Source organism: Symphalangus syndactylus, chromosome 19 (assembly GCF_028878055.3).
Source record: "Symphalangus syndactylus isolate Jambi chromosome 19, NHGRI_mSymSyn1-v2.1_pri, whole genome shotgun sequence".
Taxonomy (NCBI): Eukaryota; Metazoa; Chordata; class Mammalia; order Primates; family Hylobatidae; genus Symphalangus; species Symphalangus syndactylus.
The window spans coordinates 17,339,884-17,367,228 of record NC_072434.2 but is presented as its reverse complement, the minus strand read 5'-3'; the positions used below and the strand labels follow the sequence as shown (position 1 = coordinate 17,367,228).

Sequence of the window (27,345 nt, the reverse complement as noted above, 5' to 3'; positions counted from 1 at the left end):
TAAACATATAAGAAAGCCTTTAATTTCGTCACCATAAACATTATACTCTGATTGCTCACTTACAGTATAAAATATTTACCCTGCTAAATAAATAAGACGACATTATTGCAAACGGCACTTAAACCCCCCTGAGAGATAAGACCTCCCTTAGCTCAGGCAGGGGGTGCTCCTGAGTTTCTGTGTGAGATTCCCCAAGCACAGATATACTTCGGGGGCTGAGATGGACAAAGGCTTGGGAAACCACACTTTGTGCTTCTGGTCCCGCAATAGCTCCAAACAGGGTTGTGGAGCCAGTGGGGAAAGTTGGGGGTACGGGAAATTTTGGGCAGTGCCTTCATCAGCCCCGTCCTAGAGAGAGTAGAGGGGAGTGGAAGTGGGGGGAACCAGGCTGGGCCAAGAGAAGAGGGGTGGTTAGGGAAGCCATTGAGACCTGAAGCCCCACCCTCCACCTTCCTTCAACACCCTAACCTTGGGTAACAGCATTTGGAACTACCATTTGGGATGAGTAGAATTTCCAAGGTCCTGGGTTAGGCATTTTGGGGGGCCAGACCCCAGGAGAAGAAGATTCTGGCAATGATCAGCCCAATGACCAGCTATCTCAGGGGACCTGATTGTTGGGGATCCCACCCTACCCAAATATTAGACACCAACACAGAAAAGCTAGCAATGGATTCCCTTCTACTTTGTTAAATAAATAAGTTAAATATTTAAATGCCTGTGTCCCTGTGATGGCAACAGAGGGACCAACAGGCCACATCCTGATAAAAGGTAAGAGGGGGGTGGATCGGCAAAAAGACAGTGCTCTGGGCTGAGGGGACCTGGTTCTTGTGTGTTGCCCCTCAGGACTCTTCCCCTACAAATAACTTTCATATGTTCAAATCCCATGGAGGAGTGTTTCGTCCTAGAAACTCCCATGCAAGAGCTACATTAAACGAAGCTGCAGGTTAAGGGGCTTAGAGGTGGGAAACCAGGTGACTGAGTTTATTCAGCTCCCAAAAACCCTTCTCTAGGTGTGTCTCAACCAGGAGGCTAGCTGTTAACCCTGAGCCTGGGTAATCCACCTGCAGAGTCCCCGCATTCCAGTGCATGCAGCCCTTCTGGCCTCCCTGTAGAAGTCCAGACTGAAACCCCCTTGGAAGGCCTCCAGTCAGGCAGCCCTAGAGACTGGGGAGAGAGGGGAGGGACGCCCCAGCCCCCAGCTGTGCAGCTACGCACCTCAGCAGCACAGGGTGGCAGCAGAGAGCCACATTACTTTGGCAGCAACAGAAACTGGCGGCCAGCCCGGCAGCCCCATGGGGCTAACAGGAGTGGGGAGCTGGGACCCAGCGAGACGGGCCCTCCACCCCAATGTGCTGGAAGTTTTCTACACTGAGTATTTGGCCAAGTCGCTCTTGTCAAATACTACCTGTGTAGCAAAGTAAATGGCGACCAGACCCAGGCCTGCGGCAGACACCATATAGGCAGTGACAGACTGGCTGAGCTGGACGATGGAGCCCATCAACAGGGACGGGGCCACCTGGGACAGCAGGAAGGCACTATCCAGGATGGCGAGGTCCAGGCAGATGCCCCGGCCCGGAACCACCCTGGCCTCGGTGGGCTCACCCACCACCACACGTACGGAGACGTCGCAGGCAGAGGCCCCGCACAGCGCCGGTGGAGGCGGGAGCAGGCCACTGCCTCCAGCACCCACGTGCCCATTAGGGAAGGGAGCTCCAGGCTTAGGGCCTGGCAGGAAGCTGGTCATCAGGCTGTCCTCACTGCTAGCGCCTCCAGCATCCCCTCGGTATTTGGGCAGGAACACCTAAGGCGGAGGGGTGAAGAAAAGGGGAAGAGGACAGGTGGGTACCCAGCACTGGCACCCCCCCAGCTGTGAGGACAGACCCTGGCCTCCATCCCAGGGGCAATGGGACTTCATGAGAATCAGGAGCAGGAGAGAAGATGGAGACCCTACTTGGTCCAGGTCTAACCAGGACCCTTCCTCAGGAGTGGGAGAAGGGTAACGGGGTGGGGTGGGGACAAATGTGAACCCAGAAGTCTAGGTCTCCTCTAGCCTCTTAGAATAGGTAAGAGGCAGACAAAGTCAATACCACAGGTCAGAGAGAACAGAGCTCCAAAGTAAGGAAAAGACACAGGGGGAATGAAGATGGTGGTAAGAGATGCACAGAATAGAGGAACAAAAGCCAAGGCAGGGCCCCTGATGGCTGAAACCCCACGCAGGCTCTCCTAACCTTCCTTCCTGCCTGCCCTCCACTCCGACATCTGGAGATCCTCATTGCTCTGTGCAGAGAAGCTCTGCTTCTCTGGGGTCCCAGATGCCACTAGGGTAGCTGCCCTGCCATGAGCTCCCTTGTCCCCAGCCTTGGGGCAGGGAGAATCCAGTAGACCCCAAGCAGGAGGAATGCCCCTCTTCCCACCTCCCCCAGCCCCAGCTGTGCTAATGTGGAAGGCTTCTCACTTCCTTCCTGCTGTCTGACTTAGATCAGAGTGACTGGTCGACCACCATCCCCCCAACCCCTGCCCTTGATGGCCCAGAGCCTCCTATTTAAGGACAAGGCCAGGTCTTATCCAACATTGTCCCCATGCCAGAAGAGTTGAGTTGGCTACATTTGCGAGCTGGAAGCCATGGCAGAGCTCAAACCTGACACCAGGGAAGCCCACGGCTTACCATGCAGCTCAACAAGTGGGCAAAGGAACAGGCAGACAGCGTGCAGTGCCAAGTCTGCCATCAGCTGCTGTTAGGAAAGGGCCTCCCAGGACTTCTCCTCCTTGCCTGCCACCCCAGGAATGTCCACTGAGGCTGGAGTCGAGTGGTCGGAGGACAGACATGCTCCTCCATCTGGAGAAGATGGCTAGCCCCAGAACGTTCCCTGGCATGACAGCACACACTCAGGCCTGGCCACTGATGCCAGCCCCCTGCCCCCAGCCCAGGCAAGCAGAAGAGTGAAGGCTGAAGAAGGTTATCAGTGGGCTAACAGGGGTCTCAGGGACCAGGCTCCCCCAACCAAAACCTTAGCCCCTCCCCTCCATACCTCTCACCCCTGCAGCTACCCACTCAGTTAACCAGCCTCTCAGCTATGAACTTACCTACTCCTCCTCAAGTGCTACGAGACGCAGGGGCAGGTCTTCCCTACAGTCTGAGAGCTCTATGAGAGCAGTCCTGCATCTCCTCCTCCCTTGGGACACCCCAACTTCATGCCCCTCAAGGCAGAGTCCAGCACCCAGGCTTGTAGCTCAGTGAGGTCAGTGGAGGGGACAAGGATGACCACACTGCCTGGGTTAGGTGGCTTCCCAAGGAAGGGGGCCCCTAGAGGGGCTAGTTAGTGTAGGGCCAACCAAGAAGAAGGTCCCCACAACTTACACAGTGCCCAAGTGAGTGGGTCAGGTGTCAAGCTCAGATATCTGCCACAGGGGAAGGGGAAAGGGAAGGAGGCAAAGGAGGGAGGCAGGAAAAGAAAAGGGAATTAGACAGAAAAGAAAAATAAGCCAGAAAGAAAGGGGGTAGGAAGGAGCCCGCCCCATCTCAGAGACCAGAGTAGGACACAGGCTAAGTCAGGTTGCTGCTCCCTGAAGAAAGGTGTTGCTAAGGCCGGACCATTCCCACTCCCATCTGCCGAAGCTGAATGGCCCAGGGGTCATCTGATCCAGCGCCCTGCCTCTTCATAGAACTACCAGCCTAGAAGCCTAGGGCTCCTGCTGGCCTGACTCTTCGGGATTTCCACTAACATATTTTGCATTTCCTGCAATCATCCATTCAAGTGCTACACAGTCCTGACCCCAGGAAGTCATTCCCAGAATCTCATCTACACTCTTCTGCAGCCCAAGCCTCTAGCCCTGGGGCTAGGATAAGCTTCCTCTCTGATTCAAAGAAGAATTCTCCAAAGTCTCTTGCCAGATACCAGGTTCTGAGCTAGTCTGCCTCCCAAAAACCCTGACCACCCCTCCCACCCTGACTCCACCCACCGGCCAACGAGTACCTGCTTCTCCCGGTGGTAGAGGGAGGCCAGTGTGTAGGGCAGGATCTGCAGGGCTGAGAAGGTGAACCCGGTGAGGGCGGCTGAAGCTGTCACCACGGCCACACTGTGGGACAGGCATGTGGCACCGGCAGCCACAGGGAAAGCTGCCACACTGGCCAAATAGACTGCTCGAGTGCCGAATCGCTGCACCAGCCGGTCCATGACCAGAGAGAAGACCAGGGAGATGGCGCACTGCAGGAACAGCCCCAGACTGCCCATCCGAACGCCTGCAGAGGGAGAGAGGCCATCAGACAGGGCCTGGGAGGGAAGGGTAGGAGCAGTCTCGGGGAGATGAGAAGGCGGGACCACAGGCACCTGCTGCACAAGACCTGCTGTGGACCAGCCCTGCTCCCCAGCACCCTTCCCCTTTCTACCTGTAGCAATGGGAGTCTAGGTTCTTCCACTGACCCTCAGAGAATGTGGGCAAAGCCCCTTGCTGAAGGCAGAGGAAGGTGGTCTGAAGGTTTCCTGGGAGTCTCAGCTGTGGGGACAGGCGGGTGAGAGGGAACACAAAGACAGCTGGCCATAGGCTTCAAGACGCTTCTAGGACGCCTGAGCTGGAAGGCGCTGGTGAGATTATTTGGAAAGTCGTCGGGGGAGCAGAGGGCACACTGCGGCTGGAACCAGGCAGATTTGAAATCCAGCCTTGACTCCTCCACTCCCTCTAGACTTTGAATAAGCTCCGCCTTTCCTTCTGTCAAACTGGGGCAATGACTCTGATCAAACTCCTAGAGCAGCCAGAGGCCTTCCTGAAACTGCGAGCAGAGATGTTCCACAACCACGAGGAGCCGTGTATGCAGACGGGGTCCATCCCCACTTTCCTGACAGAGATGGCGGGGCCGGGATGGAGAGGCACCAGCCCAGACACAGCCCCGAGTGTCGTCTCTGGTGGGCGGCTCCCACACCAGCCTCCGCGGCTGCCAAGGCCTTACCTTCATCATAGTGTCTCCGGGCCTCGGTGCCCGGCTCAGCTCTGGGCACGCCTTGGTACAGCCCCTCGCCCACGAAATCCGTGTAAAACAGCGTGAAGGTCATGAGTGCCATCCAGCTGCACAGCTCAGCCACAAAGAGCCGGCGCAGGGTGCGGGGCATGCGGCAGCACAGCTGGTGCAGCCGGGGAAGCAGGGCGCCCAGGTTCTGGAAAGCCAAGCGGGCCCGGCATGGACAGCAGTGGGGCGGCAAGGAGGGGGCCGACAGCCCTTCTGCTGGCTCGGTGGGGCCCAGCGCTGCCTCCTCAGCCACCAGTAGTGTGGCTGCTACGCAGGCGAGGAAGATGAGGGTGAGCAGGCCAAAGAGGCACTCCTCCTGGGTGCCCAGGTAGGGGGCCAAGGCACTGGCGTCCCAGTCAATGGCAGGCAGGAGGTAGCCCAGGCAGCCCCCAAGACTGATCATGAAGGCATAGACAGAGTAGGCCTGGCGACAGTGGTCCGGGTCCCGGAAGAGGTCAGACAGCAGGGCCTCCAGTGGAGTGAAGCACACCTGGCCACAGAAATCCAGCAGCCCCACGCCCAGGATGAGCAGTGCCAGCTCCAGGGGCCTGGGATCCGGGCACAGCAGCCCTGCCAGCCAGCCGGCCCTTGGGATGAGAAAGAGGCTCAGCAGGATGCCCAAGGACAGCGCCCAGATGAAGGGCCGGCGGCGGCCATAGCGTCCGCGCCAGTGGTCACTGGCTGAGCCTAGGAGTGGGACAGAGACCAGACCCAGCACTGGACCGATGCCTGCAAGAAGGGAAGTAGTATGAGTCAATGGCTGGGACAAGTAAAGGGCAAGGGGAAGGGGAACCAAGCTCCGTGAGAAGGATGGAAATAACATTCCGTACTCGACACTGTGCTACGTCTTCACGGGGATGCGTAACTTACTCCTCGTAACACAGGCATTACAGATGCCCCCTTTTTCAGATGGACAAACTGAGGCATGGAGCAACTAAGAAGTGATACTTATTCAAAGGCGCAGACCTAGGGAGGGTAAGAGGCAGCGTTTCAACAAGCAGTGTGACTCCAGAGCCTGCAATCCTCACAGGGGCCCCTCTCCCTGGGGGTGAGGGGTTGTCACACATGGTGACTACTTGCCTTCTGTGGCTTTTGTAGAATTTATCTGCAGAGTCAGGAGCCCGCCCCCTGTCCTAGGGGTAGGAGCAAGCCCTGGCTGGGAGACCTTGATGGAGTCCCAGCTCTACTGCTCAGCTGCTATTTGGCTTTGGCTAAGACTTACCTAACATCTTAAAAGCCTCTGCTTCCTTCTCTGTAAAATGGATCATCTCAAATGGTGGTTGTAAGCATTAAATGAGATAATTGCTATAAATTATAAAAGGGCTAGCCAAAGGTTAGGAGCATTTCTCCAGTGTCTCCTATGAGCCAGGCACTGTGCAGGACCAGGGATCCAGAGGTGACTGGGGTATGTCCTTGGTATTCTCTTCTTTCTCTCGGTGTACCCCCTCAGCCCAGGGTCACCCTCCTGCCCAGCAATGCCTTCCCAGCAGACCACCTCTCCCTCCAAGCAGCTCCCAGGGCAGAGGTACTCCTGCCCCACATCCCGGGTGGCACGTATCTGGAACAGGAAGGAAGGAGGATGTAGTGACTCACCCAGCACCATGGTCATGAACTTCTCCTCTACCCCCACTTCCAGCAGCAGAGGCGGCACATAGGTGATGCCTGCGGCCAAACACACCTCCAAGCCAAAGGTTAGCAGGTTGACCAGCAAGAGCTGGGCTTTCCGGTGCCGCAGCAGGCGGCTCACCCACAGCCTCTGGACCATAGTGGGCCAGGCGGGTAGGGCTCAGGGGGCCGTTCAAGCACTCTAGAACTGCTTCATCTCGGCTCTGCTCCAGAAGCCGCGGCCTCTCCTCCTTGCTGCCGCCAACTGCCTAGGAATCAGCCAGGCGCCCATTTCCGCCAGCCCTTTGGTGCCGGTCCAGCTTCTCAGCCCATGCTCAACACCTGCTGCTGTGGGGCACCTCAGTGGGGACACATCTCATCACTCAGATCCTAGAAGGGCGGGGCAATCACAAGCACACGGGGTGTTAAGTCCTGGGAGCCAGGTCTCCACGATTTGCTCTAAATTGTCTGGATCCTGATCATTCACAGGCTAGCGACTGGCCCTGCCACCGAGGTGCCACCCCCTTCTGCCCAGTCAGGAAATGCATGTTAATATTAGCCTAAGGCTGACATAATTAATAAGGTAAATATGATTTTTTAAACCTCAGCATACTCCAGAGCCAAACAGATGTCGGTTATTCTCTGTTTCGAAAAATCTACAATTGCCCTTCCCTGTTAGTATTGGGGAGGGGGGGGAGCAATCAAACCAACTGAATTTTTAGTTGCCCAGCTATCAAGGTGCCCCTGGAGACCCTCTGCCAGGCCTGGTTTGTTTGCTTTTCTCTTTCTACTCCCCAAACCTGGGGTGTTCAATTCCCCTTTGTTAAGAGTGACACTTCCTATTCTGCATTGCTTGGCCATGAGCCACATTGCACCACAACCCCTAACCCCAAAGACCAGGATGAAGGGGAAAGGGAGGAGAGGCTGTTTTGTTGGGTTGGGTTTTAACTTAGAGAAGGCTCCCTGGGATAAGCCTAGGCCTGAAAATCTCTCCCTTGAGTTTCTCCCTGAGTTCAGTGTTCAAGGGGAAGAAACAATCCCTCACGTGGCCGTCCAACTGTCATGGGAGAGTGGAGCCGTCCCCAGGTTCTAGCTCACAGGGGCATGAAACCACACCACCTGGCAACACCTGTAATGATACCAGTGACTCCCCCAAGCTGGCAGGATGCCCAGCCACTTCCAGGGCAGCCTTTCTGTGCTCCTTAAATGGCAGAGAAAGGAATTTTTCTGTGCTCTTTTCAATTTTCAGCAGAGAAGTCCCACACCCCTTCCTGCTAGCCCTGCCTCCTGTGCAGAGAGAACCATCCTGTACCTCCCCCGCCAAGCAAGTGGCCTCCAAGTCTTGCTTCCCGACAATACACCTATTGCAGTATCTAAGCCTCTGCTTAGAAGTGACTATGAAAAGCTGGGTGTGGTGGCGCACGCCTATAATCCCAGCACTTTGGGAGGCCGAGGCAGGCGGATCACTTGAGGTCAGGAGTTCAAGACCAGCCTGGCCAACATGGTGAAATCCCGTCTCTGCTAAAAATACAAAAATTAGCCAGGCATGGTGGCAGGTGCCTCCACCACCCCCAGCCCCTACTCATGCCCGCTGCCAATCTCAGCACCTCATAATAAAAGACACTTCAACTTCTCTTATCTTTTCACATAATACTAAGCCCCATGGGGCCTTGCATGTTACAAAGCATGTTGTGGGTGCTCTGAGCTGTGCCACAGAGAAATCAGCCAGGACTGAGTGTGGTGGCTCACGCCTATAATCCCAGAACTTCAAGAAGCCAAGGCAGGAGGATCACTTGAGCCCAGGAGTTTGAGACCAGCCTGGGCAACACAGCGAGATCCCCTCCCTACAAAAAGTTTAAAAAGTAGCCGGACGTGGTAGTACGCACCTGTGGTCCCAGCTACTTAAGAGGCTGAGATGGGAGGATTGCTTGAGCCTGGAAGGTCAAGGGTGCAGTGTGCAGTGATCGGACCACTGCCTCCAGTCTGGGTGACAGACGGAGACACTGCCTAAAAAAAAAAAAAAAAAAAAAAAAAAAAAATCAGATGGCTATCAGTCCCGGGTAAGGTCTGTTCACTCCACCACCACCTTCAGGGGCTTTGCAGCTGGCAGATCATGAAGGAAGGGAATTGAGATAAGGCTGGGCAACCAGCAGCCTCCTCCCCTAAATCCTGCTCAGACTCACCCTTTGGGATGGGGCACACGGCCTCCTATGGAGGTGGCATGAGAAGGTGTGTAAAATACTGACCCATACTGTCTCCAAAAGGAAGGTGGAAGGCCAGACCTCAGTCTTAGCTGAGCTGTCATAGGTTCAACTTGAGCCTCTCATTGCTGCATTTCCACAGTGCCCCCAAGAAGGAAAGCAGGAGACAGCACAGAGACCAAGAGGCAGTGCCATCCAGCCTAAAGGGAGGGGTTCTGTGGCCAAAGGCTTCCAGCCCATTCCACTCCCCACCCTTGTTCTGGGAGGGCCCTGAATGCTAATATGCTCTGGGTTTTCAGGAGACCAGGTCCTCCCTGAGCAAACAGACTTTGTTAGACCCAGCCTCGCCCATAACCTGCACCCATTCTCTAAGTCCTGGCTGCTCCCTATTGTTTAAAATAAATTGCAGGCCAGGCACAGTGGCTCACATCTGTAATCTCAGCACTTTGGGAGGCTGGAGTGGGAGGATGGCTCGAGGGCAGGAGCTTAAGAAAAGCCTGGGCAACATAACAAGACCCTGTTTCTACAAAAATAAAAATAAAATAGGCCAGGTACAGTGGCTCATGCCTGTAATCCCAGCACTTTGGGAGGCCAAAGCAGGCAAATTACCTGAGGTCAGGAGGTTCGAGACCAGCCTGGCCAACGTAGTGAAACCCCATCTCTACTAAAAATACAAAAATTAGCTGGGCATGGTGGTGTGCGCCTACAATCCCAGCTACTCGGGAGGCTGAAGGAACAGAATTGCTTGAACCTGGGAGGCGGAGGTTACAGTGAGCCGAGATTGTGCCACTGCACTCCAGCCCCATGACAGTGTGAAACTCCATCTCAAATAAAATAAAAATAAATACATAAAACAAAAAATAAAAAAATAAAAATTAGCTGGGCATGGTGGCATGCACCTATAATCCCAGCTACTCAGGAGGCTGAGGTGGGAGGATCTCCTGAGTCCAGGAGTTCGAGGCTGCAAGTGAGCTATGATCGTGCCAGAGTTCTCCAGCCTGGGCAACAGAGTGAGACCTGGTCTCTAAAAAATAAGAAAAATAAAATAAACCACAGCTGTCCAGCAACCATTAATCACCCCATTTGCCTTGCCCCTCCCTTAATCCAGTTCCCAGGCCCCCCAGGAATTAGCAGGATCCTTCTTAGCCCACATGGGAAAAAGACAAAAAGAAAGAGGTAAAGAGAAGAGTGCCCCCCACCATCCTCCTACAGCCCAGATAGCTCATTACTAGCCTCCCCCTTCCTGGGGTGCCTTTCTCCAATGCCCCCCACCCCCACCCAGAGATTCTTTACCTGGTAACTAGGGGTTGGGCCAGGTGGGAAAAGGATTTGACTAGGAAGGGGGCAGGCTTCAAGCACCCCTGTATTCTTTGGTTGCAGAGACCATCCTCCCTCGTTTGAGTTCTACTCTGCCCAGCGGGTCGAGTCCTCTTGACACCCCCAGACTTTACTCTTCCCAGCCCAGAATTGCCTGAGGAGTTCCAAGCCCATAAGCACACTCTACCCTCCAAAGCCCCCTTTTCTTATCCTTGCATCCTTTCCAGTGGCCCAGTCCCTGTCATTTCATCCCTACTCCAGGGTCCTCGGGCTAAGGAGACCACAGAGGACTCCTGAGCACTAAGTCCAGCTGCTCGCCATCCCCCTTCCAGGGCCGCCTTCCCTGGAGCACAAATGGAGGAGCCCAGCCTTTCTCAGTTCTCAGGCTCAGGGAGGTCAGAGAACAAGAAGTCTTTCAGTACCACTTTCCTGGCCACCACTCCAATCAGCAGCCTCAGGGCAAGCTTCTTGCCAAAGCTTGCAAGTGACAGATTAGTGTTGAAACCCCGCCTCCTGCCCCAAGTCTGCGGAACTCCCCCGTCCTCCTGGGGACAGGGTCCAATTCTCCCTTACACCCTCCAGTCTTGGAGATGCTTCTAAAATCCTCCTGCCCTACTACTCCTGGAACACTTTGGCAAAGACAAGATCAACCAGAAGAGCCAGCCTCAGAGTGTTCACCTGGCAAGGAGTGGGCAGGAAGAGGAAGGAAGTGGAGGGGCTGACCTCTCAGAAAGGCAAGGAACAGGCAGCCTTCTAGGACAAGTCCCTCTGAAGTTCCAACCATCTCCCCTCCTCTCTGGGCCCAGCAATGGCAAGACAGCAAGAAAGCTGGAGGAAACCTAAGGCCTCTGGGAACCTTTCTGGAACTCTGCCCCAGGTCATCCTTCCTCATCCTTGGGGGAAAAGAATCAAAACCCAGAGAGACCAAGGGCCCTGGGCAAGGTCAGTGAATCTGGATCCTCACTGCACCCCTCCAGGTACTGGGAGATACATGATCCTATGCACCCCAATATGTGACACCCCCAGGGCTGGCTCCCACCCCAGCAAGAAAAGGGACCGGGAAATGTTTACCTAATGAATGAATGGCTAAGAGCAAGGGGTGGCAGTAGAAGCAAGGGTGAGGGCTTAAGTCCTCCTCCTCCCACGTGCTCCCCACACACCGAGGACTTTCCAGGCCCAACTCCAGAAGGAGCAGCTCCTATGGGCTCAAAGGTGGTGAGTGGCTCAGATAAACCCTCCTGGACTGGAAAGCCCCCACTTCAGACCAGACCCCAAGCAGGGAGTTTTGGGGGAAATGAAACTGAGCAACAGGAACAAACTTGGCCTGAACTTTGTCCAAAATACAGAAGACAGAGTGGCAGAGGAGGAGGAAAGCTGATCCGAGCCCACTCCCTGGTAGCTCCCTAAGGGAAGGGAGGGTCAGAGGGGGATGTATAAAGAGGTCTTTGAGGGCTTTCAAAGGGGCTCCTGCCACCCCGCACGGCTGAGGTGGAGCTGGGGGAGCAGATTCCCTCTACTGACAGACAGAGGCCCGTGGAAGCCCAGGCTGGGGGCAGCCCCCGCCCCGGGCCTGTGTCATGCAGCAATTCTAAGGCCTCTTTATGCAGGCCAGTGTCAAACCCCACCCAGGCACATCAAACGGCTGCAGCCCCCACTCTGACCCCGCATGCTCGGCGACCCTGCGTGTTCCCTGCACACTCACAAAGACTCTCTGCTTTCTCCCAGGCTCCTCAGAAGCGGCTCCTCTCCCCTTCACAGCCACCCCGCAGCCCTCCCCACAGAAGGGGAAATCGGGGGCTGGTGAGGCACAAGGAATAATGACTCAGCTGAGGAAAGCGGGTGGGGTCACCCTGGGCCAACCTCCCAGACACACACCCCACCAAGGCTGCCCTGCCCCAGGTCAGTGAAATGGCAGAGAAGGGGCGACCCCAGCACCTTGCTCCAAACTGAGCTCTCCAGGGTCGTCTAGGTTGGGGGCAGGGAGTGGACCTCTCAGGTCTGGGGGATCCCCAGCCCTCATCCCCATTACCCACCCCCTACTTGCCCCAGTCCCAGGGGACCAATGCTGTCACCTTACCTAATGAAACCTGGCACACTGCACTCCCCACCATGAGCCCCACTCTCACGGCAGCTCCACAGGAGCCTTGGGGACACCCCAGAAAGAGCCTGCACTAGCCAGGAGACCTGGAAATGAGCATTCTTGTGAGACAATGAGCTCCCCATCATGACAGATCCCCTTTGTGAGGGGTCCTGTGTGCTTGGGCTACTGGGGAGATGGCGGGAGGGACGTGGCATTAGACAACCATGGCTTTGGTGACTCCCAAGCCACTCAGTCTTTGATTCTCTGGGGTGAAATATTTCCAAAGCAGTGAGGGTCTCTGCTTTCCCCAGTTCTGCCCTAGAAAAAAACAGTGATTTGCAGAAAAAGCGGAGGCCCACGACTTCACAGGGCTCCCAGGGGCACCTGAGGACCCCACACAGAATGAAGCACCCCCCCCCACCTGAGGGACTCCTAAGAATAAGGGCCAGCAGTGGGACGGGGGACCCCAGCCCCATCCCGGACTTGCTCCCTGGTGCCTGCCTCCCCCAGGGCCCGGAGGCCAGGGATTTAGAGTTCGCCCTGCTGAGCTGCCTTTTCTTCACCGGGACTGGAAGCCTTCTGCTTAGCAGCTTGTCAGAGAGGGTGAGGGGGCTGCAGGCCGGGACACAAAGGGGGATTAGGGAGAAACCTCTCGGCCTGCAGAGTAATCCATCAAACTCTCTCCGGCTGCCAGCGCCGGCCCCTTCCCACTCAATTCCCCTTCCAGCTGCTGCCGGCCCCCACCCCCTCTGGCTCCTGAGCCCGTCACATCGGGCAGCAAAGAGAATCCCAGGCCCTAGGGGGGCAGAGGGGGCACACCACAGACACTGGGAAAAGGGCAACGGCTCCCTCCCCCCACTCACCCCCAATGTGTGAAAACCCAACAGGTGGCTGTGGCGCGGTGGAGAGTGGCTTTTGTTGCCCTGTCTGAGAGCCCCAGTCCAGCTTTGGAAAGGAAACAAATGCCAGACGAGATTGGGGGAAGGGGAGGGGAAGGGACAGAGGGGCAGTCCCTAGAGCCAGCACTGCCCTCCCCTCCCCTCCCCTCTCCTACCCAGTGACAAGGATTCTGGGGCTGGCCTGACCCTCACCTTGGCCAGAGTCAGTCCTGGACAGCCTAAGCTGGGGCTGAAGCATGGGGACTCTCCCAAGGGTCACCTGGCAATCCCATGGTGACGGTCAATACAGACACACATTCTGACTCCAGGCACCTGGGCCTCCTGATCACACTTCGTTTCTGAGAACAGCTGCAATCCAAGGTCACACTGGGCATGCCCTCCAAACCAGAACCAGCAGTGCTCTTCAACCTGGAGCTCTCTTCCACCTGAGGGACCACAACCCTCTGAATCCTGACGTCCCCAAACCCTGGCAGACTCTGCAGGCTGCCCTGGGTTTAGCAGTCTGCCTGACCTGGGTTTGCATGCCAGCTCCACCACTTACTATAATTGCATGAGCCTGTAACTTGACCTACCCGTGCCTCAGTTTCCTCATCCACAATGAACAATAGCAGGCCGGGCACGGTGGCTCCTGCCTGTAATCCCAGCACTTTGGGAGGCCGAGGCGGACAGATTACCTGAGGTCAAGAAGTTCGAGACCAGCCTGGCCAAAATGGTGAAGCCCCGTCTCTACTAAAAATACAAAAATTAGCCAGGCCCAGGCATAGTGGCACACACCTGTAATCCCAGCTACTCGGGAGGCTGAGGCATGAGAATTGCTTGAAACCGGGAGGACAAGGTTGCAGTGAACCGAGATTGTGCCACACTGCACTCCAGCCTGGGCAACAGGGTGACTCTGTCTCAAACAAACAAACAAAAAACCACAAAAACACACAGAAAACAGAAAAGAAAACGCACAATAGCAGCTAACATTGAGGTTATAATACATACTAGGCACTCTGCTGTGCATCTTGGTCTTCCAACCATCCGATGAGGTGGGTACAATTAGTATACCCATTTTACAGGCACGGAAACTTAGATTAATACCACCAACTTCATAGATGTGGAGTGTGTTTGAGATACAGGATATGAAAGTTCCTGGCGGCCACTTCTTTGGTCGCCTCCTCAGTGGAGGAAGGGCTCTTTTTTTTTTTTTTTTTGAGACGGAGTCTCGCTCTGTCACCTAGGCTGGAGTGCAGTGGCGCGATCTCGGCTCACTGCAAGCTCCGCCTCCTGGGTTCACACCATTCTCCTGCCTCAGCCTCTCGGAGTAGCTGGGACTACAGGCGCCCACCACCACGCCCGGCTAATTTTTTGTATTTTTAGTAGAGACGGGGTTTCACCGTATTAGCCAGGATGGTCTCGATCTCCTGACCTCGTGATCCGCCCACCTCGGCCTCCCAAAGTGCTGGGATTACAAGCGTGAGCCACGGCGCCTGGCCAGGGCTTTCTCATTCCCAAACAGGAGCGGCTGTGGTTAGGGGAGACCAACTACACTTTCTTCTTGGTTTCCATTCCCCCCCCTCACCCACGTGCCTCCCCCACCACACCAGCGCCTCTTCCAGCCCCTAGCAGCAAGAGGAATGCCAAGAATGCAACTGCCTCCCCAGGTGCTGGCCCCAACAGGTGAGGAGAGGTCACTGCAGCAGACCTGCCTGCTGGAGGAAGGCTGAGAAGGGAGGCAGAAGGTGGGACAAAGATCCCGTAGTTATGAGACAGCACGATTTCCATCCACAGGGAAAACGAACACAGTGGCCGACCCCTACTAACTGCCTCAGAGGCGTCTAGCGTGTGCCACGTACTTGATATATTGTACCTTCTATTAACTTATACAATTCATACACTCCAAATCCAAGGTAGGTGTTTAATATTCATATTCAAGATGAACAGCTCAGTCTCAAGGTTGCGCAAATAAACAATGGTTGTGCAGAAAATTCGAACCATTTGAAAATGCTGGAAGGTGCTCTGAACTGGGAGCCAGGAGAGAGCAGTCCTGTTTCAGCCACTTTTTTTAAGAGCGGTGTACCCTAGACAGGCCATCTCACCTCTCTGGGACTCAGTTTCTACACCCATAAAATGAGAGCTAATCTGGATAATGCTGAAGGTTCTTTACATCTGTGCAGCCAGGTGATCTCACATGCACCCCCCACCCCTGGCAGCTGCTCCTTCACGGGCAGGTGCCCTCTAAGCGCTCACTGATGAGGCTACCTGACATTCAGGAAGGGATTCATGTTCACCCTTGTGAAATAGGAATATAAAATCCCTACTTTGTATTTGGACTTTCATGGCCTCCTACCAATGAGTCAAGGGGAATGAGGTGGAGAAGGACGCCCCAGCTGCACTTACCCCATCCTTCACCTGCCCACACACTCTCAGGTACCAACACAGTGCCAAGGGTCAGCGGTCACCTGAAACTAAGCCGAGTAACCAGGACATCTGGGGGCAGAACTACCCTCTTCCCTAGTCCTTCCCAGAGTTGGACTCTGTTCCTGGCAGAAATTAGTAACTGAATTCTCTTCTTGGGCCACAATAAATGCTTCCCTACAAGGCGGGGCAGCAGTACCAAGAAATTCCTTGGCCCAAGGTAGGGGAATAGGAACATGGAGGGGGAAGAGGGAGCTTGGCACAGTGTCCAGGCCACTTGGAAGTTCCTTCCCCCCATCCTGCCTTTTCGTACAGTCCCTGGAAAGAGAAGCCTAAATGGCCTTCCTCCTACTGAACTTGAACCCTGCCAGTCAGCCAGGCTAGACAGCTCTCTCTATCCATGTACAGCCAATCCTAGTCTTCCCTTTAGCCTGGCCTCCCTTAGGAGGTGAGGTATACAGGAAAGAGGCCAGGAGACTAAAGATCTATGAAAACCTACAGATGGGCAGTGCCCTGGACCAAGAGTTAGACCATGGTGCTGGTTCCAACTCTGCCATGTCCCACACCTCTAGGGTTTCAAACTCAGTGGCCTGTAAGGCTTTATTAGATCTGAGTCCTAGAGTCTGTGATCAGTCCCATTTATAAACAGAGGGCTCCAAGTCAGACTCAGTACTCTCCAAGCGTGTTCTCAAAAACAGTTACTCAGTGGTGAGCAAGGAAAGGGTGGGCTCCCAAAGAAACTCATTTTCTGATTTAAAGATCCCAAGCTTGCTGACCCTTGGAAGTATACCTCAGTGCATGCAACCTAACCTCCCCTAAGGGAATGTCAAACAGCACTGAAACCCACCCACCCGCCCACACCTAACACCACAGAGCCTCAATTGTGCGTAAGCCTGCTGTGAAGGTGCCGGGGACACAGAAACAACTGATCGCAGCTCCCTTTGGCAAAAGGGATAAAATGCAATCGGTGTGCAATGAGGTGGCACAGTGGCACAAGTGTGAAGATACAAATCCACGTGGTGGGGGTGGGACCCAATGTGGGGGGCACATGCAGTTCTTCCAGGGCTTCCTAGAGGGAATGGCCATGTTGCTTAGCCTTGAAGGATAAGCAGATAGGTACCACGCAGTATAGGGGTAGGGGTGGGGGAGATCCCTTTTTTCTCCCTATCATAAAGGTCAGAACTGACACTTCTATAACGAAAGATATGGTAACAAGAAAAAAGCATAACAGGCTGGGCGCAGTGGCTCACGCCTGTAATCCCAGCACTTTGGGAGGCCGAGGGAGGCATATGACTTGAGGTCAGGAGTTTGAGACCAGCCTGGGCAACATGGTAAAACCTCATCTCTACTAAAAATATAAAAATTAGCTGGGTGTGGTGGCACGTGCCTGTAATCCCAGCTACTCAGGAGGTTGAGGCAGGAGAATCACTTGAACCTGGGAGGCAGAGGTTGCAGTGAGCTGAGATTGCGTGACTGCACTCCAGCCTGGGCAACAGAGTGAGGTGCCATCTCAAAATTGACGGTGTTTCCAAAAAAAAAAAAAAAAAAGAGAGAGAGAAAAGCATACAAATTTATTTGATAATAGTTTTATATGACACAAGAGCCCTTAGAAATGAAAACCCAAAGACACAGGGTGAAGTATCTTTTCTTTTTTCTTTTTGAGACTAGCTCTCATTCTGTTGCCCAGGCTGGTGTGCAGTGACACGATCTCAGCTCACTGCAACCTCTGCCTCCTGGATTCAAGCAATTGTCCTGCCTCCGCCTCCCAAGTAGCTGGGACTACAGGCGTGTGTCACCACGCTAAGCTAATTTTTGTATTTTTAGTAGAGGTGGGGTTTCACTCTGTTGGCCAGGCTGGTCTCGAACACCTGACCTCAGCTGATCCACCCAACTCGGCCTCCCAAAGTGCTGGGATTACAGGCGTGAGCCACCGTGCCCAGCCTAAGTATCCATTTTTATGCTTAGGTTTGAAGAAGCACACACAGGATACAGAAATGTGATCGGACGAAAATGGTATGAGCTAATGCTAATACACTGAGTGGTGAAGCTCAGCAAGGCCTGTCCAGATTCTTCTCGGCCTCTCCGTTGCCGGATTTCTTCCTCCCAGGAATGGGGTAGGACCCCTCTGCAATGAGGGCCTTATGACTACTATCAAACAAGGCAGGTCAGATCATTTCTTTATCACCAGTTCTTACCCAGAAAGCCAGCAGAAAGAGTAATATTTTTAGGTTGTATGGCTGGCTTTGGGGAGAAGGGTTCTAGTTTCTACGACCTGCCCTGGAAAAGAGGGATTCGCTTTGGCCTGCCTCAGGAGAGAATAAGGGGTGAGAGACAGGAGATCAGACAGAAACTTTGCCTCTGAGGCCTTCACTTTGGGGTATTGTTTTCTGAGCCCCAACAGCAGAAAAGGGTGTATGTCTGTAAAACAAGGCCCGTGGAGCCTGGGACTTCTAATCACTCCCACCCCTCCTTTTGGTCTCTCCCCAGTGAGGTGTGCTGGAAACAATACCGGACTCAAAATCATGAGACTGGGTTTTGATCTCAGATCCGGGCTGGCTATCTGTGTGTCCCTAGATGATTCAGCATACCTCCATGGGCACCCAAATAAGGGAATTCATCAGCACTAGGCTTGTTTTTTGCTTCCAACGTGGTCACCGTGCTCCAGTTACTTCCCCTTCCTGGACTGCCTCTCCCCTCCATCTGAGCCCTGCCCAGCTCAAATCTCACACCTCCTCCACAGCCCCCTGGAAACCAAGCCGTCAAGTATCCCCTCTCCCCGCTAAATCTCAACTGCTCTAACCAGGCAGCCCCCAGGGTTGGAGGCTGCCCACTGTCCTCAGTGTCTTGGATTTGCAGTCCTTCCCCCACTGCCCTCCTCCCCACTAGTGCTCCAGCTCCTGGAAAGCAGGAAGCACAGGCCCTGAGAAGAGTAGGTGCCCAATAGAAGGCCTATGGGTAAGGCTGAATCAGGATTCCCATTGGATGTGATTTTACCAGTGTGCCTGGGATCCAGGCAGAGCCACGTTCAAGCTACCTGGGTGCTCCGCTCACTAAGGACAGGAGCCAGGAGTGGGAATCTAAATTGCTACATCCCTAGGGATGGGCCAGGCACTCCTAGCTTGAACACTATTTGCCAACTCAAAGTACACTTGAGATTAGCGAGGCTGGGGGCAGCGGGGCACACAGCGACCACAGGGGAAAGACAAGAACTGCTGTTGTGGGCTGGCTGCTCCTGAGGGTATCCCCTCTGGCTGGGCATCCTGCTATCCTGGATATGGTGACTGGGGAACTGTGGACTACAGCACCAGGAAGTGGCCTCCAAACCCCTTCTTGCTGGCTGGTTCCCCGCTCCCCAGAAAGTGATCTCCAGAAGTAACAAAGAAGGGGAAAGGAACAAACATCTGTGGAACACCCGGCGTGTGCAGGTGCTTGGCTGAATATGCACATCACGTTTAATGCTCACCATAACCATGCAAGGTGAAGCTTATCTCCATTTTACAGGCAATGAAGTCAAGGCCAATAGGGGAAGCAGGCCCATGTCCAACATCAGAAGCAAGATATTCCACAAGTCAGTCAGGGCCGGTGGCAAAACTGTGGATTTCTTCCCGTGGAGGGGAAAACACAGACCATGTAGTAGAAAAAAGGATTCAACAGGAAGTTCTGGCCAGGGATCAGGAGCATCCCGTGATGGCTCTGTCACCAGCTGCCCCCTCTCCCCAGCCCAAGCAGAGACACTTAATACACTGGACAAAGCTCAACACTCCAGCTCTATTGCAGGGAGTCAAGTGGCATCAGTGTTCAAGACACTGGGCCTGGTACCAGCTGGTCCAGTCTCCACCCCTGCTGCCCAGCAAACAGGGCCACTAACTGTTCAAAGAAAGCTAGGCTGGATTTTTTTTTTCCGGACACCAAAGAACAGTGCAAAAGATCCTAAGGGTTGGGGAGGGAGGACAAAGCAGAATCCCAACTTCAGGGCACCCTCCCTATACAGTTTTCCTAAAAATAACAACAAATAACTCTTTGCACGGAAGGCTCTTAACTTCTCAGGATATACATTCATGTTCATGGTACCCTTTTCCAGCCTGAGGGGTACACTCTGGGAAGGTAGGCTGGGCAGGGGTTTCTGCACTAATTAAATAAAAGTCACATAGTAGCAGAGTAGTACAGGAGAGATATGGACATCCAACCCTGCTGTGATCTTTGCACAGACCACAAGTTCAACTGCAGATGTGTCCTTCGTAGCTTACATATAGTTATCAGTGGGCCAATTCCCTTGCTAAGAAACTCTGGTTTCTAAGTGGAAACCACAATGATTGGCTCCATTGTCACCAAATAACAGCAGCTGACATTTATCAAGCTCTTTTTACAAGCAGCTGCTGTGCTCAGAGCTTTACCTACATCAGCTTATTTAATCCTGGAAATACAGTGAGGTAGGTACTATTATCCTCATTTTACAGAGGAGGAAGTTGAAACAGTTTAAATAACTTGTGCAAGAGGAAATCAGATTCAAATCATTTTGCCAAAGCTCAATCTCTCAACGGACTCCCCAAAGTCCAGGAGACCTTGCTACCAAAGAAATAAGGTCTAGAGCAGATTTTTGTTTTCTGTTTTTTAAGAGCAAGGCCCAAGAAGAGAGTCCCAGGCTAGGCACTGCTGTCTATTCAGTCCCAAATGATCGATACAATATATAGTTGGTACTAACATTTATTGAGCACTTATGTGTCAGACACACAGTTTAGTACTCTATATACAATATTTAATAAAGCTATAATTTTTAGACTTTATATATCACATAATTATATGTTTATAAATTTTATGTCTGTTATAATCTACTTAACAAAGCCATACAGTAAGTATTATCATTCCCATTTTGCAGCCAGGGATACTGAGGCTTGGACGAGGTTAAGTAACTTGCCAAGCTGGTGGAGCTCACCTAGTGAAGCAGCCAATATAGAAACTGTCTTTCTGGCTGGGTGCAGTGGCTCACGCCTGTAATCCCAGCACGTTGGAGGCTGAGGTGGGCAGATCACTTGAGGTCAGGAGTTCAAGACAAGCCTGGCCAACATGGTAAAACCCTGTATCTACTAAAAATACAAAAATTAGCCAGGCATGGTGGCGGGTGCCTGTAATCCCAGCACGTTGGAGGCTGAGGTGGGCAGATCACTTGAGGTCAGGAGTTCAAGACAAGCCTGGCCAACATGGTAAAACCCTGTATCTACTAAAAATACAAAAATTAGCCAGGCATGGTGGCGGGTGCCTGTAATCCCAGCTACTTGGGAGGCTGAGGGAGGAGAATCACTTGAACCCAGGAGGCGGAGGCTGCAGTGAGCTGAGATCGTGACATTGCACTCCAGCCTGGGCAACAAGAGTGAAACTTCATCTAAAAAAAGAAAAGAAAAGAAAAGAAACTTATCAGGCTGTGACGTCCAGATGATAGTACTTAAAGTCTTCAAATTAACTTTACTTTGAGTCTTCAGACCACCCCTGCCCAAGCTGAAAGCTCCAGTTTGGGTAAGGGGAGAGCTGGAGGGAGGCCTCCACTCTCCCTCCACCACCCAGTGGCCTGGAAGGGGCTCAGGAGACCACCAGGGATCACTGTCTACTCCTCCTCCTCCTTCAAGGTTATTCAGGGAGCCAGGAGGGATGGGGAAGTTCACCACACACTCCATGAATACATAGGAAAACTCCCCCTAACACACACCCACTAAATTGGGGCCTGTCTGTCCACAGCTGTACATTCATCCACAGCTGTATTTTTATCTTCAAACTCATTCTGCTGACTCAAGCTGCATTTTCTGAGCACTTTCAGAACAACAGAGTCCTGGCTCCACGACAGGCCTGGTGGGAGGAGATAAGGGAGGAATGAGGGAATGGGACTGATCCAACAGAATGGCCTGCGACCTCAAATTACGTCCCACTTATCCCCTACAATATGCTGCTCTATGGGTTTCCTCAGGCTTCCCGTCTAGCCTGGGCCTCCTGGGCCCTCCCACTCCCACCCCACAGGCCAGCCTGTTTCCCAGGCCTCGGGCAGGTGAGTCTACACCAAGGCGGTCTCTGCTCTGAAAGGAGATCTGCTAAGTGCATCAGGAAAGGTAGTCCGAAGCCCCTAGGACCTCAACCTCACCCCTGAGCAAAGGTTCCAGGACCCCAGCAAGGGTCACTCTGGGCCCTGGTCAACTGGCAATGCCCGGCTGCAGACTCCAAGGCAGCAAGACAGCAGCTGGTCTATTCTTAGTCCCTGCTCCACTGGGACCGGGTCTGTGTAACAGCTGAAGGGCGAGTCCTCACCAGGTACCCACCATGCCAAACCCCTCCCTACCCCCAACTCTGGCCCCTTGGAAAAAGAGGAAGCATAGGGAACACGCCCTGGGGTGGGGAAAAGCTGAGCAGGTCAAGAGTGTCTGTCAGGAAGATGGAGGCTGATTCAGAGGTCAAGGGCAAGAGCAACTCACAGGACTGCAGTGCCTGGGGGGAGCGGAAGACTACAGGAAGGCCTGACCCGCACTCGGGAGAAAGCATGCAGGTCCCTGGGGCTTTTCCAGCAGGCCTGCCCAGGCCCAGAGCTCTGAGAAGCTGCATGGGATGCCCAGGTACCACCACATCACACCTGTTTGCCGTTTGCAGAACTCTCTCCTTCCCCACCTGAGACCTGGAAGGCGAGGAGAAAACAGCGGCCTTTCTCTCCCCACAGAGGGGGAAACTGAGGCTGAAAAGGGGACACAGTAACACACACACATACACACACACACACACACACACGGTCCAGTCCCAACTCTGTGCCCGGAGCTCGCCCCAGGTGTAAGTCCAAGAGGGCTCAGTCCCCTTTCCCTCTCTTAATAACTCACTCTTCCTCAAGAAAGCCGGCCCGGGCCTGAGCACCCCGCGGCGCCGCGGCCGTCGGCCCCCGTCCCGGCTCCCCCAAGTCCCGGACTGTGCGCGCCGCAGTGACTCATCCTGCCCCTTTCCGGTGAAGCCCAGACAAGAGAAGAAAATAAACGCAACTTTCCAAAGAAAAGTCTGACGCGGGAGGCTGCAACAGGAGCCAGCGGCCGGTCCGCCAGCCGTCGGCCCGGCCTGGCCCGGGGCTCCGGGGAGGGGCCGCTCCCCGCCCACACCGCCGCCCGGCCTGGGACAGCGCGGGCACCTCCTGCCTGCCCGCCCTCCGCGGAAGAAAGCACAGCTCAGCAGGGACCCGTGCAGGCGCCGGGCACTCGGCACCCGCCCCGGCAGAGCGCGTGGGACGCGCCCTCCTGTGGGATTCGCGCGGGGCTCGGCGCGCAGCGCCCCGGACGGCCACGGCGCGGCCCCATCCCGCGGGGCGCAAAACATGCGACACCGCGGAGCTCGGCCACGCACTGCTGCTCCGTTTCCCGCGCCGAGACTCTCACCCCTGGGAGAGGAAGGGGCGCGCTCCTACCTGGCCGAGGCGCGCGGCTGTCACCCGGAGCCAGCGTGTGCAGGCTGGTTCCCCCCCGTTCCTTGCCCCCTACGCGCGCCAGCCGGTGGCTTTTAAATCTCCAGGTTACTCCGCGGGGGGAGAGAGCATGCGCGCTGGGACTGCCAGGAGGGGGGCGGGGCGAGGCGGGACGGAGGTGGGGGGTGCTGCGAGGGGGGATAGAGGGGTGGGGCTGGTACCCAGGGGAAGAAAGCGGGAGGTCTCGAAGCTGGCTTTGTAGCCGCGCCGCGACGCAGCCCCCGTGTGGCTCCCAGACTGCCCTATCATTACCTAGGGCAGGGCACCGCCCCCTCTGTCGCTCGCCACCAAACATTTAGGTGAAAGCTACCCGGTTTCGCGGGGCACCTCCCCTCCCCTCCTCGGAGCCAGTCTGCTGCGACCATTACCCAGGCGTGCCATTCTGGCCACCCGATCTCCAGGCAGAGCTGCTCCCTACCTGTCCAGGACCATCCCTTCAAAGGAGATGTCACATTCTCTCCGAATTACCCTCCTGCTCTTTGCTATTCTCCGACGCAGATAGAGCTAACTCAATCCCTCTTTCTGCGCTGAAAACCAAATTCCAATTTTTTTTCTCCTTAAGAGTGTATACGGGGAAGAATGGATGATAAATTGCCAATGAAATGTTCTCTTTGTCAGCTCTTGAGCAAGGTCCTAACAGATACCTGTTCCAGAATGTCTTCGATGGAGTCCCAGGCTGGCCCTGGGGGTGGGCGTGGGGGGGCAGTTTTGTCTTTTTTTTCCTCCATGGAGTTTTATTGGGTGGAGAGAAATCCAATTTAGTTGGATTGTTGACTTGAATACTGCAAAGTCCTAGGAAGATGCCTTTGAAGGGGAAGACCTGGTTGGCTAAGGCCAACCAGGCACTGGGGCACTCACTGGGTTCCAATGCTGGCCCTGTGTCAACAGCCGTGTGACGTGGGCCAAGTCCCTTCCATGTTCTGGGCCTCTCTAAGAGGGGGTTAGCCAAATGATTTCTAAGGGCACCTTCCAGCTGAGAGGTAGAGGGAGGCAGAGAAGAAAGGGAGATAGAGAAGGGAGAGGAAAACAGTGGCGCCCTGGTGGTAGTGGGGAACAGAGCAGGTGCCAGAGAGAGTTGAGAAGAGAAAAATCAAGAATCTACCTTCTGAGTCACTAAACAAGTTTAACTTGAAAACTCTCTCAGCGTTGCCTCCCTGGAGCACACACACCTCTACCTGGGGACCCTCCTGGCGATGGCTTTCCAAAGTCTTTGGCATACCCTCTTGCGGCCAGCAGAGAGACTAGGATGGAGTCCAGGGTCTCTGAGCTGGTGTCCCCTCTCCTCCAGGAAAGAGGTCAGGAGTCAGAGGAAATTTCAGGTCAGCTGGAAAATTACAGAGCCAGGAGAGAGTGGACGGTGGTATTTTGCAGGCTTGGGAAAGAACACTGGGAACATGAGAGAGTTGTCGCACCACAGACAAGTAAGAGCCCCCCTCTTCCTCCTGCCTCCCACCACTTCTTTCCAGGGGCCCTTGTGCTTTGTGCCTTGTGACAGGGGGATAAGGAAGGAGAGCTCAGGGGAGTGAGCACACAGCCTGGATCCCATGGTGATCCTGGGCCCTACCCAATCACCCCTCCGCAACTAAACCAGGTGGATGCACTGGCCAGGCCCCACCCATTACAGGGTACAGTAGGGCTCTCTGCTCTGAAAATCCCCCTCTTTCTGCTGATGTAGCCTCATGTTATAATAATAATAGTTGGCCAGGCGCAGTGGCTCCCACCTGTAATCCCAGCACTTTGGGAGGCCGAGGCGGGCGGATCACGAGATCAGGAGATGGAGACCATCCTGGCTAACACGGTGAAACCCCGCCTCTACTAAAAATACAAAAAATTAGCCGGGTGTGGTAGCAGGCGCCTGTAGTCCCAGCTACTCGGAGAGGCTGAGGCAGGAGAATGGCGTGAACCCGGGAGGCGGAGCTTGCAGTGAGCCAAGATCGGGCCACTGCACCTCAGCCTGCGCGACAGAGCGAGACTCCATCTCAAAAAAAAAAAAAAAAATAATAATAATAATAGTTAACCATTACTAATTGTGCCAGGCACTGTTTCTAAATGCTTTGTGTGTATTAACTCATTGAATCCTTAGGACAACCCAAGAGATTGGTACCATTTTCAGGTAAAACAGAGGCAATTGGCCAGGTGCAGTGGCTCACGCCTGTAATCCCAGCACTTTGGGAGGCCAAGGTGGGCAGATCACAAGGTCAGGAGTTTGAGACCAGCCTGGCCAACATGGTGAAACCCTGTCTCTACTAAAAATACAAAAATTAGCTGGTTGTGGTGGTGCGCACCTGTAATCCCAGCTACCAGGAAGGCTGAGGCAGGAGAATGGCTTGAACCTAGGAGGCGGAGGTTGCAGTGAGCTGAGATCATGCCACTGCACTCCAGCCTGGGTGACAGAGCAAGACACCATAAAAAAAAAAAAAAAACAACAACAAAAAAAACAATGGAGGCAATTCCTCAGGCCAGTTACTTCCCCCACAGCCCCTGATTACACAGAAAAAGCAGCCTCTGGGCCCCAGAAACAAGGCAGAGGCAGCAATCCCTCAGCAAGCCTGGCCAGTGACTTCAGAGCCTCAGAGAAAACCCATACTACTCTCTAGGATGCTGTGGCATTCTGGGCAAATAACAACTTCTCTGGGCCTCACTTCTCTATGAGGTCAGCTGTAGGAAAACCACCATTGGCCTTTCCCTTCCTCTCTCTTCCCTCCCCCACCACACACACACACACACACACACACTCTACTCCCCAGCCACTTCCCATTTATAGGAAATGGGGGATGACGTGAGGAGCAAGGCCATCCTTGGGGAACTGCTAATAGTCTAGCTGGATATTGGAGAAACCAAAGATGCTGGCAAAATGCATTAGCAGTCTCTGCCCCACCCCCACACACAGCCCCTCCTCATTGTCCTTGGGCTAAGAGCAAGCATCCTTCTCATTCCATGGAGACCAGATACCCAGCTGCATCTGGTTGGCCTCATGGAAGCCTGAGAAGTCATGAAGGACCTGGAGCTCCCTCGGTGTTCCCATCTCGTGCCATCTCCATCATCCAGGGCTGGTGGTCCACTTTGAGATTTCTGTGCTGTCTGCCTCAGGATGAGGGTGAGCAGTCTCTTCAGGCTTAAGGGCCAGCAGCAGGGCCAAATCCTGGCTGTGGACTTGGAAGGAGGGATGAGCCCCCTGAACACAGCAATTCCATTTCTGGAATTTCTCTGGTGGCAGAATAATCAGAGATGTGTATATCAGAAGTATGTAAGAGTTTTTCATTTCATCATTCTTTATAATAGTGAAAAATTAGAAACAATTTAAATGTAGAATAATAAGCCATTGGCTAAGCAACTCATGGCAAGTCCACTCAATAGAACAGTATACTGTCATTAAAAATGATGGCATAGAATAATTTTAATAGGCTAGGCATGGTGGCTCATGTCTGTAATCCCAGCACTTTGGGAGGCGGAGGTGGGTGGATCATTTGAGGTCAGGAGTTCGAGACCAGTCTGATCAACATGGCAAAACCCCACCTCTACTAAAAATACAAAAATTAGCCAGGTGTGGTGGCGGGAGCCTGTAATCCTAGCTACTCAGGAGGCTGAGGCAGGAGAATCGCTTGAACCTGGGAATCGGAGGTTGAAGTGAGCAAAGATTGTGCCACTGCACTCCAGCCTGCACTCAATTTTTCTTGAGATGGAGAGCGAGACTCCATCTCAAGAAAAATAATAATAATCTTTTTTTTTGAGACGTAGTCTTGCTCTGTCGCCCAGGCTGGAATGCAGTGGCACGATCTCGGCTCACTGCAAGCTCCGCCTCCCGGGTTCACGCCATTCTCCTGCCTCAGCCTCCCGAGTAGCTGGGACTGCAGGCGCCCACCACCACACCCAGCTAATTTTTTTGTATTTTCAGTAGAGACGGGGTTTCACTGTGTTAGCCAGGATGGTCTCGATCTCCTGACCTCATGATCTGCCCACCTCGGCCACCCAAAGTGCTGGGATTATTGGCATGAGCCCCGACGCCCAGCTCGGATACTGGTTTTTTATGAGTGGAAGAATGACTTTAATTTTGAGGGGGTGCTAAGAGAACTTTTTCGAGTCTTTAAGTCTTCTATCTGCATCAAAAATTGCTTTTGTAAATAGAAAAGAATAAATAAAAATATTTTTAAAGGGCAGGAATAAAATAACATGAAGGAAGGAGAAAGAAAGAGGAATGAGAGATCACCATGGCGGGTGTTCCCCTGCGTGGACGGCCACACTCCACTTCCATCCAAAGGACTGGAGTCACGGAGAGATCAGGAACCTGAACAGGAGAACCAGCCCCAGGAGCCTCCGTAACTGAAATGCTTAGGAAGGTCTGGTGAAAAGAAGTAAGATGGAAC

At 53.9% G+C, this 27,345-nt stretch overlaps 1 protein-coding gene across 9 annotated transcripts; it reads right to left on the bottom strand.

Annotated features, from left to right (window-relative positions):
* On the bottom strand, window positions 1-23,192 carry SLC45A3 (solute carrier family 45 member 3). Of its 9 annotated transcripts, none has more exons than XM_063613647.1 (8): window positions 22,925-23,044; window positions 21,960-22,156; window positions 21,206-21,342; window positions 20,438-20,884; window positions 6,596-6,997; window positions 4,946-5,731; window positions 3,975-4,240; window positions 1-1,801 (listed from the first exon to the last, which is right to left on the bottom strand). In XM_063613647.1, exons 5-8 carry the CDS (start codon window positions 6,765-6,767, stop codon window positions 1,364-1,366), a joined length of 1,662 nt encoding a protein of 553 aa, XP_063469717.1. In that variant the 5' UTR covers window positions 6,768-6,997; window positions 20,438-20,884; window positions 21,206-21,342; window positions 21,960-22,156; window positions 22,925-23,044; the 3' UTR covers window positions 1-1,363. The 9 variants fall into 9 exon arrangements, with proteins under 9 accessions (XP_063469717.1, XP_063469718.1, XP_063469721.1 ...); XM_063613648.1 differs by lacking the exon at window positions 22,925-23,044 and adding an exon at window positions 22,353-22,892; XM_063613651.1 differs by lacking the exons at window positions 20,438-20,884; window positions 21,206-21,342; window positions 21,960-22,156 and adding an exon at window positions 8,494-8,614 and having other exon boundaries at window positions 4,946-6,560; window positions 6,681-6,997; window positions 22,925-23,026.
* Window positions 23,193-27,345: the final 4,153 nt, after the last annotated feature.

Bases quoted from the DNA above. Each gene is read 5' to 3' on its own strand.
- SLC45A3 (XM_055234740.2), bottom strand. From the start codon at position 6,767: ATGGTCCAGAGGCTGTGGGTGAGCCGCCTGCTGCGGCACCGGAAAGCC. The intron at 5,732-6,595 runs GTGAGTCACTAC...CCCTTCTTGCAG, and splicing joins GTTCATGACCATGGTGCTGG to GCATCGGTCCAGTGCTGGGT. The intron at 1,802-3,974 runs GTACTCGTTGGC...CCTCCGCCTTAG, and splicing joins TCTACCACCGGGAGAAGCAG to GTGTTCCTGCCCAAATACCG.